This window comes from Melanotaenia boesemani, chromosome 21 (genome assembly GCF_017639745.1).
Source record: "Melanotaenia boesemani isolate fMelBoe1 chromosome 21, fMelBoe1.pri, whole genome shotgun sequence".
Taxonomy (NCBI): Eukaryota; Metazoa; Chordata; class Actinopteri; order Atheriniformes; family Melanotaeniidae; genus Melanotaenia; species Melanotaenia boesemani.
In genome coordinates, this window is record NC_055702.1 from 28,754,275 (window position 1) to 28,770,901 (window position 16,627).

Genomic DNA, 16,627 nt, shown 5'->3' on the forward strand with positions numbered 1-16,627 from the left:
TGTTGAAGTTTATGACAGTCCAGTTAGAAAAAGACTGAACCAGTTTGGCTGCTTGTAAGGGTTGAAGGAGAAAAAGCAACATGGCAGCACGGCTTAGGGAAAGCTGCATCTGAACACACCACCAGACGTCCGGAACAACGTCCTCTGGACAGACCAGATCAAAGTGGACATGTTTTGTCCGTAAACACCTCATAGCAGCTGTCAGCACGGTGGTGGAGGGATGATGGTCTGGACACCTCGCAGTCACTGAGTGGACCATGAACTCCTCTGGATACCAAAATATTCTAGAGTCAGATGTGAGTCCATCTGTCCAACAGCTGAAGCTGAAACTGTCTCATGCAGCAGGACAATGATCCAAACACAGCAGCAGATCTACACCTGAACGGCTGGGAAAGAACAAAATCAAGGTGCTGACATGACCCAGTTAAAGTCCAGACCTTATCCTGACTGAGATGCTGTGATGGGACCTTCAGAGAGCTGCAGGTACCAATGCTGCAAACCCCGATGAACTGAAGCAATGATGGAAAGAAGAGTATAGCAAAATTCCTCCTCAACCATGAGAGAGACAAACATCATCCAGGAAACGATGACTGCAGCTTCCTGCTGCTGGAGGAGCTTCTACAAGCTGCTGGATCCTGGAGAGGAAGCAGGCTTTCACACACAGATTCAGACTCTGTGTGTACTATCTCATATGAGGTTGTTTTTACCTCACTCCTGTTGCATTGAAGCTGAGGACTGAAGGAGGATGCATTTTCTTTCTTACAAAGTCATATGACAAAGAGAGCCTGGCAGAGCTGATGTTTCAGAGCTGCAAAAGTTGAAGTTTGCTTTAAAATAAATTTAGTACCTACAACTAAATGATATGTAGTAACCTTAGAGATTTTAGGCCCCTGGGTAGTTAATTAATCTACATGAATTATTTCTCAACTTAATCTTTCATAAGATAACTGAAATGTATTACACAACCTATAATAAATGGCAAACACTGACTTTGTTGGGTTGTTGGTGGTCTGCTTGATGACCTGAGAGTAGATCTCATCCCTCAGCAGCTCATTTTCCTTCCCTAGCTGAACAGAGAGCAGAAATTACTTTTAGACTGGTGGCAGTCGGTCTGATTACAGATACAGTTGGTAAATGAATCTGACCAGCAGGATTTGCCTCAGGCAGTCAGCTTGGGTGGTGTTCTTCTTCATTGGTATGTCAGCCATAAACTGCATCATGTCTGCAGGGGAAGAGAAAGGAATAAATGATGAGGGAACACAAAAACTGTGGGTTCACTGAATGTTGCCACATGGTAGTGAGGAAGACTTACCCATAAAGCACTGGACAGACAAATCACTGATCTCAGCATCATTGTAGAGAATGAGAGACTCCTGGATGGGGACCTGGATGGAAACCAAATACAATGTAGAAGGTTTATGGTGGAAATAAACCAGAAAGTTTTAAGAAAGTGTACACACAACACAGTACACGCACAGTTTAAAAGTTGTCCATGCAGTAAAAACAGTTAAAAAACAGCCTCTCATCACCTGGTAGGCTGAAAAACTACACAAACCTGTGAGCTTATGTACTGTGGGTATTGAAGGAAATGAAAAAAAGGTTTGTAATGTCGTACCTCTGTGTGTTGAACCACTTCAGTAAAGTTCCTACCGCTGACGGGCAGACCTGTCGTCCCCACTCTTTGATTAACATATAATGGGAGCACAAATTAGCTTCGGCATGTTGCATACAGCAGAAATCCCAACAGTGATCAGTATCCCTGTTTTATACCTAAAATACTTCATGGCAAAGTCAGCCATAGTTGAGTGGAGCTCTGTTTCGTGGACTAAGCCTTGGATGGGAGTCTGTACTGGTGGCTGCAGTGATCCCTGTCCTGTGCTGGGACGTGAAGCCTCTCTGAAGCGTCGCTCTGAATCGGTGCTGCCCATTTGTCTGATGATGGGAGCTGGAGACAGGCCAAGAGACGGACTGACAGACTTGGCACTCCTCATGCTCTTCCTCCGGTCATCTCTTAGGTTTAGGTGAAGGCAGTGGTAGTCCGGGGCAGCAGATGGCTGGGTGAGGTCCTCGGGAAAAAGACCGGAGCGTCCTCTGATGGTGCCAAACCGCCAGCCTGGTGGGGAACACAAACACGATGAATCAGATTGTGATCTGACAAATAACCTTCTACAGATACATATAACATCCCAAACATCACCTCACCTGCCTGGAGTCCTTCCATTTGCTGGAGTTTGATGATGTCCCCTTTGTTGAAGCTGAGCAGACTCTTGTCATCTGTTACAAAACTCTTCAGAGCTATGACATGGCCTGAGTTCTGGGTGGAGATCAGTACATAAACATAAAATGGTGAAGCCCAGTAACTGGTGGTGGTGATGTGATGGCCAGGAGACACCAGGAAGCTTTAAAAGGAAAGACAATCTATTTAAAAAAGCACCTTGATGAGCTCCTGGAGGAATAACTGGATCATGGCAGTGATTTGAGGAGCTCTAGGTGACTGCAGCACCAGGTTCTCACTCTTCAGCTCCACTTCCACCCTGTCAGCACCGTGGAGGTCCACTGACAGCACCTCTGCAAAACTAAATTCATGCAAACTGAGGTTATTCTGTGCAAGAAACATGAGCAAAAATCAAAGCTGTGAACAGGCAGGCGGTAAAAATGTTGACATCAAACTGATCCTGTGAATAGAGAGATCTCCAGATTAACACCATTAGTGTCTGCTGCTGTACCTGTAGCCTCTGAGCAATCTGAGATGCTTGGGGCTTATTCCTGATGCTCTCACCACCTTCAGAAGACGAATCCCACGATGAGAAACACCTAAAACCTGAGCATCTCCACTGTGGGGCTGTATGCAAATAAGAAGAGTTTACATATATCAGACTGGAGTTTACACATGTCAGACTGGAGTTTACACATGTCAGACCGGAGTTTACACATGTCAGACTGGAGTTTACACATGTCAGACCAGAGTTTACACATGTCAAACTGGAGTTTACACATGTCAGACCGGAGTTCACACATGTCAGACTGGAGTTTACACATGTCAAACTGGAGTTTACACATGTCAGACCGGAGTTTACACATGTTAGACCGGAGTTTACACATGTCAGACTGGAGTTTACACATGTCAGACCGGAGTTTACACATGTCAGACTGGAGTTTACACATGTCAAACTGGAGTTTACACATGTCAGACCAGAGTTTACACATGTCAAACTGGAGTTTACACATGTCAGACCGGAGTTTACACATGTCAAACTGGAGTTTACACATGTCAGACCAGAGTTTACACATGTCAAACTGGAGTTTACACATGTCAGACTGGAGTTTACACATGTCAAACTGGAGTTTACACATGTCAGACCGGAGTTTACACATGTCAGACTGGAGTTTACACATGTCAAACTGGAGTTTGCACATGTCAGACTGGAGTTTACACATGTCAGACCGGAGTTTACACATGTCAGACCGGAGTTTACACATGTCAGACTGGAGTTTACACATGTCAGACCGGAGTTTACACATGTCAGACCAGAGTTTACACATGTCAGACTGGAGTTTACACATGTCAGACCGGAGTTTACACATGTCAGACCGGAGTTTACACATGTCAGACTGGAGTTTACACATGTCAGACCGGAGTTTACACATGTCAAACCGGAGTTTACACATGTCAAACTGGAGTTTACACATGTCAAACTGGAGTTTACACATGTCAGACCGGAGTTTACACATGTCAGACTGGAGTTTACACATGTCAGACCGGAGTTTACACATGTCAGACCGGAGTTTACACATGTCAGACCAGAGTTTACACATGTCAGACTGGCATTCAAACAACATGCACAAATAATAACAACAATAATAATAAAATTTTCTCAGACAAATAGCAAGAATGAGAAGTCAGTAAAAAATTGAGAAAACTGATTCATGTCTTAATTTCAGGAAGTCTGACTGAAATTGATATGTGTCTGACATGACTGTGTGATGGTGAGTGCTTGTGGGTACAGCGCAGGGGAGGGTGTGAGTGTGGGGTTATATGGGGTGGAGACTGGAACAGGTGGAGGGTGGGGGAGGGGGATCGATGGTGCCCTGGTTCCCAGGGTGTGCGGGTGGAACATTGAACATCACTCAATGATGAAGGGTTGTCCACAGATACCAACAAGCTCATGATGAAAACCTTTGCTTTTGTCATTGTGGTTCCTCTGAATTGGAATTTCTTATGCGCTCGTCTATTTCTGTGATTCATGCTTCTGAATGACACTTTGTGTTCGTAAAACATTTATTATCTCTAAAGGCCCATTTATGCTGGACGCAGAAGACGGATACATAGACGGACAGACAGTTTCGTCTTATATCAGTTACATGCGTATTTTGGTCCATTTTCAGGGAGCTTAGCTATCTGTTGCTTGATGCAGAAGACGGAGCAATACCACCGGAAACCACTGGGGCAGTGCTGAGCAGAATAGCTGACATGCAACCAGCAAAAGAAACAAATCAGAGAAGACGAAGATAATCAGGAAGGGAACAAAAAGAAGCAAAAAGAGAATGAAGACGAGGACAACAACTGTTGAAATTGCACAAGCTTTTGAATAAAGACTAGATGTGAGTGTTTAGGTCGTGTTGGGCGGTTGGAAACAACTTTATAGCGATACATTACCGCTGCTGAACAGTGTCTGAAACTGACGTCGGCTCACGGGTGTGAACTCTGAACTGCTGCCCCCTATGTGGAGAAACTGACTTAACAACCATGGAATGGACCATGATTGGAAGTTTGAGGACGACGGTGCATGACAACCTTGGAAATGGATGCAGCTATTTACGCAGGTAAGGGAGCATAAATGGGCCTTTAGTCTGATGTTGCAACAGGACTGACACTATAGCAGGTAATCCAGTATTTAATAAGTAATGCTCACCATCAGAGGGAACAGACGACTAAAATAGTTCTCCCAGTTGTCTCGAGCAGCAATGATGAGCCGCTTCTTCATGTTCTCATCCTGGATGGTACTTATAGTTGTTCCCACATTAAAATTTGCTGCAAAGAACAATAAAAATGGAAACATAAAGGGATAAATAAAACTAAATAAAAATAAAGTGAAAAACGAAATAAAGTGATCAGGGACTGTCAGTAAATGAGTGGATTATTTCTTTCCACCAAACACTCATTTACTGACAGTTTATACAAAGTTTAATTATGATTCAAGTCAAGATGGAGTCTGGATGAGAAACACTGCATGCAACACTTACCAAGGAGGTCTTTCATCTTCCTCCTCTCCTCTCTGCTGATCCTCACACAGCTGTCAGAGTAGGTGTCTCTCATAATCTGGAAATAATCATCACACAGATGACATTATAATACAAATATTACAGATTGATGATGAAACCGAGTGAATATGCTGACCTGTTCACACAGCAGGTTCAGGATGTAGGGCCGGTTGAACTGTTCTCTGGGATAAAACACCTGCACATGATAACTAGGATTAGTAACGTAGGACAAGTATTTATCCTTTTATTTCAGATTAGTTCATGGTTGTGTTATAGAAGAATGAAATGTCCTTAGTACCACTGAAAAGCAGCGTTGGAACAATAACAATTTATTTTGATTGATTTATGCATCATATGTAAGCTTTATTATATTTATATTAATAAATTAAAATTGATCTCTTTCATACCTTTTTAAATTGAAAACTTTTCCAGATCTAGAAGTTATTTTAAATGTATATATATTTAAATACATTTCCACAACTGACTCACCTCATCATACAAATTAAAGTCATTACAGCTACTTTTATTAAAATATTATATTAATATATTTTTATTTATTGTATTTATAAAAATGATACAGTTAATATCTTCTATGTTATTTTCCCATTTACCAAATCCTGTAGGCCAGATTGGACCCTCTGGTGGAGCCATTTTGGACACCAGGCCATATGTTTGACACTTCTGCTAAAGTCTGATAGCTCCTTTTCACCCCAAGGGTCTACCACCAGGTTTGGGAGTTGCTGTCCAGGCAGCCTTACAGCCTCGGACATAGTGGAACTTGTGGCTCAAAGTTGATAAAACAAACCTTCCGAGTCTTTTCTAAAACTTATCACCCAGATTTTCCCATATAGAGTTTTACTTTCTTTATTTGAATCTTATTCCAGACCCCAGTCCTGCAGCATGTCAGCATGTTAGCCGTCCACATGTCAGTCATCAATGGTAACCTGTTTAGATCTGTGTGTGTGTGTGTGTGTGTGTGTGTGTGTGTGTGTGTGTGTGTGTGTGTGTGTGTGTGTGTGTGTGTGTATCTGTGTCTTACTTCTTTTCGCAGGAACATTTTTCCAGCCATGTTGCGGTAGGAGAAGTAATCACTGGGAAAGAACTGGTGAAGCTGGGATGGAGTTCCGTCCTCATCCGGCATCATATCTACAGTTACCAGACAGCACAAGGAAAAGGAATCCCATCATCACATTCACACATCAGCTAAATATAACACTTGAAAACACGACAGCATCACCCACTGAGAGATGGGGCAGCCATGGGTGGAGGGTCAGGGATGTTCTGGAGGACAGGAACTGGTTCTGGAGAGGGTGGTAAGGAGTCAGGTGGACTAGGTAGAGGGCTCTTGAGGCGGTGAGAGCCAAACAGGTCTTCCAGAGAGCGCTGCTTCTGCTTCATGTTGTTGGAGATAATCCGACGGCCTCTAGTGGACGGAGGAGAAGGCTCTGGGGAGGGAGGCAGTGGAGGAGGCGGTTCCTTCTTTGCTTTGACTGGAGGTGGGAGAGGTGCCCACTCTTTCTGAAGGCCGGAAGGACAAGAAGATGAGATTCTCAACGTAAAACAGAATAATAAACTTTGAATTTCCATTTCCATCCTGACCTTCTGCTGAGGAGATACATTTTTGAGTTTGGCCAGAGCTTCCTCTTTGGGGTCACTCTTCTTCAAAAACGTTTTCACCGGTGGTCTGGGGGTAGGGGGGGGGGGGGGTGGCGAGACATGGAATCAAACATTACTTCAAAGTGCCTTTAACCTCTTCTTGACCAGACATGAGATCCAACAGTCCAGCAGATGATAGTAGACAGCAGGAAGCAGCAATGCTAACATGTAGCATAGCAACATGATGGGAGAAGCTCAGCTAAAAGACTCTACCAAGCATCGGCATCCAAACCAAACACAGTTCAAACCCCAAGCAGTTCTATGGGAATGTAAGAAAGAGAAAGTGAGAACATCTAAGAAGAAAGTTTATTTTAGCTATTTTTAGGTAAATTTTCAAACACCCTTTTATCTCCAAGGTTTTAGAGACAGTTGTTTTTAACCAACTCAAAGAATATTTTAAAAACAGCTAATGCCTGTGAATGATTTGAATCTGGTTTTAGTCATCTCCGCAACTCACAGCAGTCTCACTAGAACTTAATTATGTTGTCCCATTCTGATGGAATTCTTCCTTGTGTTTTTCTTACTCTCAGATGTAAGTCACTTTGGAAAAAAGTGTCTGCCAAATGACTAGAATATAATAGAATATAATAGAATAGAATAGAATAGGACTTCACTAAGTAACTACTTTACAAATGCCTAGGACCACTTCACTAACTACTTTACTAATGCCTAGGACCACTTCACTAACTACTTTACCAGTGCCTAGGACCACTTCACTAACTACTTTACCAATGCCTAGGACCACTTCCCTAACTACCTTATTAATGCCTAGGACCACTTCAGTAACTACTTTAATAATGACTAGGACCACTTCACTAACTACTTTAATAATGACTAGGACCACTTCACTAACTACTTTAATAATGCCTAGGACCACTTCACTAACTACTTTATTAATGCCTAGGACCACTTCACTAACTACTTTAATAATGCCTAGGACCACTTCCCTAACTACCTTATTAATGCCTAGGACCACTTCACTAACTACTTTAATAATGACTAGGACCACTTCACTAACTACTTTAATAATGCCTAGGACCACTTCACTAACTACTTTATTAATGCCTAGGACCACTTCACTAACTACTTTAATAATGCCTAGGACCACTTCACTAACTACTTTACTAATGCCTAGGACCACTTCACTAACTACTTTATTAATGCCTAGGACCACTTCACTAACTACTTTATTAATGCCTAGGACCACTTCACTAACTACTTTATTAATGCCTAGGACCACTTCACTAACTACTTTATTAATGCCTAGGACCACTTCACTAACTACTTTATTAATGCCTAGGACCACTTCACTAACTACTTTAATAATGCCTAGGACCACTTCACTAACTACTTTACCAGTGCCTAGGACCACTTTACTAACTACTTTAATAATGCCTAGGACCACTTCACTAACTACTTTACTAATGCCTAGGACCACTTCACTAACTACTTTACTAATGCCTCGGACCACTTCACTAACTACTTTACCAGTGCCTAGGACCACTTCACTAACTACTTTACTAATCCCTAGGACCACTTCACTAACTACTTTACCAATGCCTAGAACTAATTTACAAATTCATAGGGCTGCTTCTTTGATTTCTAGGACTATTTTAATATTGTCAAGAAATACCTAATTAATTCGTAGGAGTACTTTTCTCATTCCTAGGTGAACTGGGCTGGTATCCTCTGGGCCCGGTTGTTCAAACGTAATCTGATCGGATCTCGATTATCGGATAGGATCAAATCTTGAAAATGGGTTGTTCAAAAGGGAAACCGGATTCTGAAATCGGCTTGGATCACGTAATCCAATCCTGGTTTTTATCCAGTTAAAACCCTAAGTGTGAGTTGTTCAGAACTTTTGAGTAGAATCTGGAAAACTTTGATCCACAAAAACAGGATTATCCTGATCCCAACAGAGGGTAGGAATACAAGGCGGATTTCAGGAATAGCATGCAGTACAACCTAACAGCTGATCAAATAATAGAACTTTATATTCAGTGAATATGCTTATATTTGTATTTTGCACCTGACTTGTTTAACTGTTACAGGGATAAAGTGGTAAAAATAGGCATAGGCTACCTACTAAGCCTGTCAGAATAGTAAAGCATAAATAAAGCATATCATCTTGTCCCCACGAAATACACCCTCAAACAAATTCTACAACAAATACACATACAATAATCAATCTTCCTGTCAGTCATCACTGTATAATCAGAAAAGAACCTGTCGGAAATAATGTCTAATGATAAATCCCTCACTACACGTCCAGTACGTCCCTCATTCTGACCTGAAGCCAGAGGTTGGGCCTCCACACAGGGCTCAGGTAGTCATTAACATTGTCACAGAGAGGGACATTGCATTTTTTTGTTGAAGACATTCCTGAAATATCCACAATGTAGTTTTCAACGGATTAGTTTTATTTTTGTTGTGGCTCTGATGAGAAGTCATAAAATTATGCATAGAAGTACATGATTTCAGTGGGAATCGGCCCCTGGTTCCCACTTAAAGTAATGTGGTTTTCTTTTAGCAAAAGATAACTATTTCCCTGTTCTACTGTGTTCCAGGTGAAGTTACTCTAACACAGTAACAGGTATCTCGATTCTGACACTTCTGTAGTAATCCCAGATGTTTCAGCTTTCTGCAGAGAGACATACAGCCCTGGTAGTTGTGAAGATAGACTTAATTTCTGTTGGGTATTTCATTTCAGATAAGAGGCAGACAAATGGGCTTTGTGATGAAGTTTAATATCTCGAGAAGCAGTTTACTGCTACATGAGGGGAAATAGCTTTATAATAAATAAATAATGAGACTCTCATTAATTGATATAGACAAATGTGTTGGGACTTTAACGTAAGGGAAAAAGTAAGAATCAACCAGGTCATCTGTGAAGCAAACTGTTCATGCATATATGCTCTTAATATTCAAATGTAACCCACAATCTGTCTACTTACACACAGACTTTTTTATTTGACGGGAAAAACTCATTTGTTCTATCTTTGTTTCTAAGTACAGTAAGTAAGTAAGAACAATCAGACCATGAATCGTTGTTTTCTGATTTCTGCTTGGAAAAAAATATGAAGAAAAACGGATGATAAACACCAGGATTTAATTTAGTTCTTTCATCTGAGAAGTCACATTACCCAGAAGCTGATGATTATGGAAGACATGGTTCAGCAGGTAGTTGTGGGAAGAAATCAAAGACTTAAATTCTTCTTTATAGATTAAACATCAGAGGGCCATCGTTTAAATGTAAAGCTGGAGAAAGAGGAATATGTTATCAATCCCAGAGGAAAATAATCTAAATACAAGACTAAGCTTTACTGTGTCCACCAAAGTTAGGGCACGGCATCAAGTTGAATTCTAGTAACAATTTTAAACCCAACATCTTTAAAGGAGAAATGAAAAAGGCCTCAGCAGGACATCAGATCAGATAAAACTTGGTTGAAATGTGTGCATGTGATGAAACTGACCTGACCGGCTCGAAGGGTTTGGGTTCTGGTTGGGGTCGACTGTTGTACTGTTTGATGATCTCCCGGATGTTGGAAGTGGGTTCTGGCCGTGGCTTAGTGAGAGGAGCTGGAGCTGGTTTTTCCTTTGGGGGGTCTTCTTTTGCTGGAGGGGAGCGAGGACGTGTTCCTGTGGGAGAAAGGAAGCTCCTCGGTTATTAAAAGGGAAATTCATCACTGCTGACTAGGAGCACACTAACATCTCAGAGATGCAGCCACTGCATTTAGAGCAATATAACTCATGAAGAAGGCTCGCTGCCACCACACGGATGCAGTAACTTGCTTGTCATCAAAGCTGAAATGAGATTTCCAAAAGGAACTTTATTGTAGATGTTAAGTCAGTTTCAGCTGGAAATAAGGAAATTTACATTCAGATCATCTTCATATCCATTTATCTTCATATTAATATATAGTCATAGTTACCTTTAATCTGAGAGTAATACCAGAGAGAGTACTCATATCCTAAGTGTGCAGAACCCAGTCTGACTCTAGGTGAGAGTTAGTTCAGGCTATAGTCCGACTCCAGCTGCAGTCTTATTGAGGTAAGAGTTAGTTTAGACTGCTTTGAACTGTTTTCATGCATGCATTGTCCACATGCGCAGCACTAGCAGCGATTGGCTGTGAGGAATGTGGGCCGAGACCTTGAGGAAAATAAAAACGCTCTTGGAGGAAGAATAACTTGTTAACTTCTACAGACTCTGGTACTTTGTTGGACCTGTTTTTCTGCTGCAGCATAATCAGTGACATAAAAGACAACTGGAGCTTTATGGATTTATTTCTCACAGATGGTTTAATGAAGAATTTCCACGACATGGCACCCAAGCATGGGACCGTTTGTGAGTCTGGATAGTGGTTTATCTAAGAGGTTGGTGGGGGAATGCCCCAAACCACAAGAACCATTGAATATCTTAACTTTGACTTTCGCTGGTCTAAGAGAGAAGTTAATGCCTGGATACCCATCCTGACTCCACAATCATTCCAGAATCTGATTAACATTATGGTACCAAACTTGTGCGAGATGTGACAAATAAATATGTTTTTTACTCAATCTCCCTTCCAAGGACTCACACGTCACACACCAATGGAAAGCTAAGATTCTTGGGATGTAAATGATGAATACCATTCCAGGTTACAATCATAGCTGTAGATTTAGTAAACACTTATTTCTGAGCTGTCACCTATGCGGTTTATTTTGGAAGCCATACAGTACTGCTGCAACAGAAACATGGCTGTTACATCAAGACGGGTCCAGTAAAGTAGTCCAGTAAAAAAGTTGGTCCACAACAAATCTTTTATCCATAAAAACCACTTTTAAGCAGATATTGCAGGATTTTAAGGAGTTACTGGACATTCATTCTTTTGATGAAGACCAGTTGTCTGTTGTGTCTGATGATTTAATAGTGATAAAAGGTCTTATTACAAAGGTATTAATGTGTTTTTGACATTTTGAATGATTCTACTTGGCATCTGTTTTCAGCCAGGTCTGTAGGCTACTGTAACTTCTACTGAAGGTCTAAAGGGAAGATGAGGTTCTGGGGATGAAGGTGAATGAAAGTTGTGTTTAACAGTCCTTTGACCCTTTTGTCCACATGTGCAGTTTATAGCTTTATGTTTGTGCCGTAAAAACAGAACCAGGACTCTCAGCGACGAATGTGTTTAATCTCATTTAATAAAGAATTCCTGGTTTCTGGACATGGACATTGATAAAAAACCAAACCAAACAAAAACAAACAAACAAACAAAAAAACAAAACAAAACAAGTCAAAAAAGAAAAAGAAATCATTGTTTACTTACTGAGAGGTTTGGGTGCTACAGGTGGGGGTGATGGGGATGATGGGGGTGATGGGGGTGGAGGTGTGTGCTTCTTTTGTTTGGGTGGACTGGAAGGTGCAGGTCTGGCCTTTGGTGGTTTGGATTCCCCTTTGGCCTTAGTCCCTGTAGAGTGGAGAAAGGAAGGAATCATGACAGGAATGATGCAGACATAAGAAATGACGGCTGCTTGATGCAGATTGAATTTATCAGCACAGTTTGAGGAGATGACAGCACCAGGGTGAGGAGGCTGTGGCTGGGTCCTACCTGCAGACACCTCACATCAACAATAATACTGATTCTGTACCAGGCTGCACACTCACAACAGTTCTGTTCTTCATTTCTTCACACTGAAACAGTTTGAACTGCTGGATTGACCCATTTTATCAGCTGGTTCCAGGAACAACAGGAGAATAAACACTCAAAGACAAAGATGAGGACAGAGGAGGGCTGGAAACACAGCATGGAAACACAGAGATATCCTAGATTACTGGATAACAGACTCACCAATCTTCTGGAAAAAATCCATCTTGTCTCTGAAAGACTGTATTTCTTCTGGCTCCATCAAGTCCACTTCGCTCTCTGGCTGTTGGAGAAACAGATGGAGAATAAACACCCTGTAATTTTGATGCATCACATTTACAGAACTAGTGGGAACTTTGGTCCTCATTCATCAACAGTTATTATGAACAAAAACGTCCTCCTATAAACTTCTTATGAAGCATTTATGAAAGTTTTCGTATTTTGGATTGGTTCTTAGCTATAAACCCAGTAATAGTTGTCAGATATTTTAATTATTTTTTTAAAAAACAAAGCATTTTGTTATTCTAAGATAAACAGTGAGATACTGCAGATCAAGTTCTATCATTCTAATTTCCATACTAAAATATTTTTATTTCATTCATTCAAGAACAAGTGTAGTCATGGATTTAATGCTATTACTGGTCTTCCTAAAACCATGGATGTAACAGATGAACAGAGGTCAGATCGGTTCCCTCAACCTCAAGAACATTACATCAGTTATGTCCACCTGAGCAACCTGGTGAATGTTCTCTTTAATCACTATCATGTCATAAAAAGGAATCTCTTTAATATGAGTAGTTTAAATAAGAAATCACCTGGTTAATAACACCTCTGACCACCTGGTTACAAACACCACTGATCTCCTGGTTAAAAACACCACTGATCTCCTGGTTAATAACACCTCTGACCACCTGGTTACAAACACCACTGACCACCTGGTTACAAACACCACTGACCACCTGGTTAAAAACACCACTGATCTCCTGGTTACAAATACCTCTGACCTCCTGGTTACAAACACCACTGACCTCCTGGTTACAAACACCACTGATCTCCTGGTTAATAACACCACTGATCTCCTGGTTAATAACACCTCTGACCACCTGGTTACAAACACCACTGACCACCTGGTTACAAACACCACTGACCACCTGGTTAAAAACACCACTGATCTCCTGGTTACAAATACCTCTGACCTCCTGGTTACAAACACCACTGATCTCCTGGTTAATAACACCACTGATCTCCTGGTTAATAACACCTCTGACCACCTGGTTACAAACACCACTGACCACCTGGTTACAAACACCACTGACCACCTGGTTAATAACACCACTGATCTCGTGGTTACAAACACCACTGATCTCCTGGTTAAAAACACCACTGATCTCCTGTTAAAAACACCTCTGATCTCCTGATTAAAAACACCTCTGATCTCCTTGTTAATAACACCACTGACCTCCTGGTTACAAACACCTCTGACCTCCTGGTTAATAACACCTTTGACCTCCTGGTTAATAACACCACTGACCTCCTGGTTAATGACACCACTGACCTCCTGGTTAATAACACCTCTGACCTCCTGGTTACAAACACCTCTGACCTCCTGGTTAATAACACCTCTGACCTCCTGGTTAATAACCCCTCTGACCTCCTGGTTAATAACACCACTGACCTCCTGGTTAATAACACCACTGACCTCCTGGTTACAAACACCTCTGACCTCCTGGTTAATAACACCTCTGACCTCCTGGTTAATAACACCACTGACCTCCTGGTTAATAACACCACTGACCTCCTGGTTAAAAACACCTCTGATCTCCTGGTTAATAACACCACTGACCTCCTGGTTAAAAACACCTCTGATCTCCTGGTTAATAACACCTCTGACCTCCTGGTTAATAACACCACTGACCTCCTGGTTAATAACACCACTGACCTCCTGGTTAAAAACACCTCTGATCTCCTGGTTAATCACACCACTGACCACCTGGTTAAAAACACCTCTGATCTCCTGGTTAATAACACCTCTGACCTCCTGGTTACAAACACCACTGATCTCCTGGTTAATAACACCTCTGACCTCCTGGTTAATAACACCACTGACCACCTGGTTAATAACACCTCTGACCTCCTGGTTACAAACACCACTAACCACCTGGTTAATAACACCTCTGACCACCTGGTTACAAACACCACTGACCACCTGGTTAAAAACACCACTGATCTCCTTGTTAATAACCCCTCTGACCTCCTGGTTAATAACACCACTGACCTCCTGGTTAATAACACCACTGACCTCCTGGTTACAAACACCTCTGACCTCCTGGTTAATAACACCTCTGACCTCCTGGTTAATAACACCACTGACCTCCTGGTTAATAACACCACTGACCTCCTGGTTAAAAACACCTCTGATCTCCTGGTTAATAACACCACTGACCTCCTGGTTAAAAACACCTCTGATCTCCTGGTTAATCACACCACTGACCACCTGGTTAAAAACACCTCTGATCTCCTGGTTAATAACACCTCTGACCTCCTGGTTAATAACACCACTGACCTGCTGGTTAATAACACCACTGACCTCCTGGTTAAAAACACCTCTGATCTCCTGGTTAATCACACCACTGACCACCTGGTTAAAAACACCTCTGATCTCCTGGTTAATAACACCTCTGACCTCCTGGTTACAAACACCACTGATCTCCTGGTTAATAACCCCTCTGACCTCCTGGTTAATAACACCACTGACCACCTGGTTAATAACACCTCTGACCACCTGGTTACAAACACCACTGACCACCTGGTTAATAACACCTCTGACCACCTGGTTACAAACACCACTGACCACCTGGTTAAAAACACCACTGATCTCCTGGTTACAAATACCTCTGACCTCCTGGTTACAAACACCACTGATCTCCTGGTTAATAACACCACTGACCTCCTGGTTAAAAACACAACTGACCTCCTGGTTACAAACACCACTGATCTCCTGGTTAATAACACCACTGATCTCCTGGTTAATAACACCTCTGACCACCTGGTTACAAACACCACTGACCACCTGGTTAAAAAACACCACTGACCACCTGGTTAATAACACCTCTGATCTCCTGGTTAAAAACACCTCTGATCTCCTTGTTAATAACACCACTGACCTCCTGGTTACAAACACCTCTGACCTCCTGGTTAATGACACCTTTGACCTCCTGGTTAATAACACCACTGACCTCCTGGTTAATAACACCTCTGACCTCCTGGTTACAAACACCTCTGACCTCCTGGTTAATAACACCTCTGACCTCCTGGTTAATAACACCACTGATCTCCTGGTTACAAATACCTCTGACCTCCTGGTTACAAACACCACTGATCTCCTGGTTAAAAACACCTCTGATCTCCTGGTTAAAAACACCTCTGATCTCCTTGTTAATAACCCCTCTGACCTCCTGGTTAATAACACCACTGACCTCCTGGTTAATAACACCACTGACCTCCTGGTTACAAACACCTCTGACCTCCTGGTTAATAACACCTCTGACCTCCTGGTTAATAACACCACTGACCTCCTGGTTAAAAACACCTCTGATCTCCTGGTTAAAAACACCACTGATCTCCTGGTTAAAAACACCTCTGATCTCCTGGTTAAAAACACCTCTGATCTCCTTGTTAATAACACCACTGACCTCCTGGTTACAAACACCTCTGACCTCCTGGTTAATAACACCTTTGACCTCCTGGTTAATAACACCACTGACCTCCTGGTTAATAACACCTCTGACCTCCTGGTTACAAACACCTCTGACCTCCTGGTTAATAACACCACTGACCTCCTGGTTAATAACACCTCTGACCTCCTGGTTAAAAACACCACTGATCTCCTTGTTAATAACCCCTCTGACCTCCTGGTTAATAACACCACTGACCTCCTGGTTACAAACACCTCTGACCTCCTGGTTAATAACACCTCTGACCTCCTGGTTAATAACACCACTGACCTCCTGGTTAATAACACCACTGACCTCCTGGTTAAAAACACCTCTGACCTCCTGGTTAATAACACCACTGACCTCCTGGTTAAT

The 16,627-nt window shown here is 42.0% G+C and overlaps 1 protein-coding gene across 1 annotated transcript in view; it reads right to left on the bottom strand.

Annotated features, from left to right (window-relative positions):
- The window catches only part of myo15b (myosin XVB), a 108,562-nt gene that overhangs the window by 23,344 nt on the left and 68,591 nt on the right, over positions 1 to 16,627 (bottom strand). The window contains exons 39-55 of the mRNA XM_041973447.1: positions 12,744 to 12,822; positions 12,222 to 12,362; positions 10,392 to 10,557; positions 6,862 to 6,946; positions 6,504 to 6,780; positions 6,302 to 6,408; positions 5,399 to 5,458; positions 5,245 to 5,320; positions 4,914 to 5,032; positions 2,727 to 2,842; positions 2,435 to 2,576; positions 2,203 to 2,314; positions 1,771 to 2,113; positions 1,616 to 1,679; positions 1,313 to 1,385; positions 1,146 to 1,222; positions 991 to 1,067 (exon numbers count right to left, since the gene is read on the bottom strand). Of these exons, the coding sequence (XP_041829381.1) occupies positions 991 to 1,067; positions 1,146 to 1,222; positions 1,313 to 1,385; positions 1,616 to 1,679; positions 1,771 to 2,113; positions 2,203 to 2,314; positions 2,435 to 2,576; positions 2,727 to 2,842; positions 4,914 to 5,032; positions 5,245 to 5,320; positions 5,399 to 5,458; positions 6,302 to 6,408; positions 6,504 to 6,780; positions 6,862 to 6,946; positions 10,392 to 10,557; positions 12,222 to 12,362; positions 12,744 to 12,822 (2,114 nt within the window). The remainder of the gene's footprint in view (positions 1 to 990; positions 1,068 to 1,145; positions 1,223 to 1,312; positions 1,386 to 1,615; positions 1,680 to 1,770; positions 2,114 to 2,202; positions 2,315 to 2,434; positions 2,577 to 2,726; positions 2,843 to 4,913; positions 5,033 to 5,244; positions 5,321 to 5,398; positions 5,459 to 6,301; positions 6,409 to 6,503; positions 6,781 to 6,861; positions 6,947 to 10,391; positions 10,558 to 12,221; positions 12,363 to 12,743; positions 12,823 to 16,627) is intronic.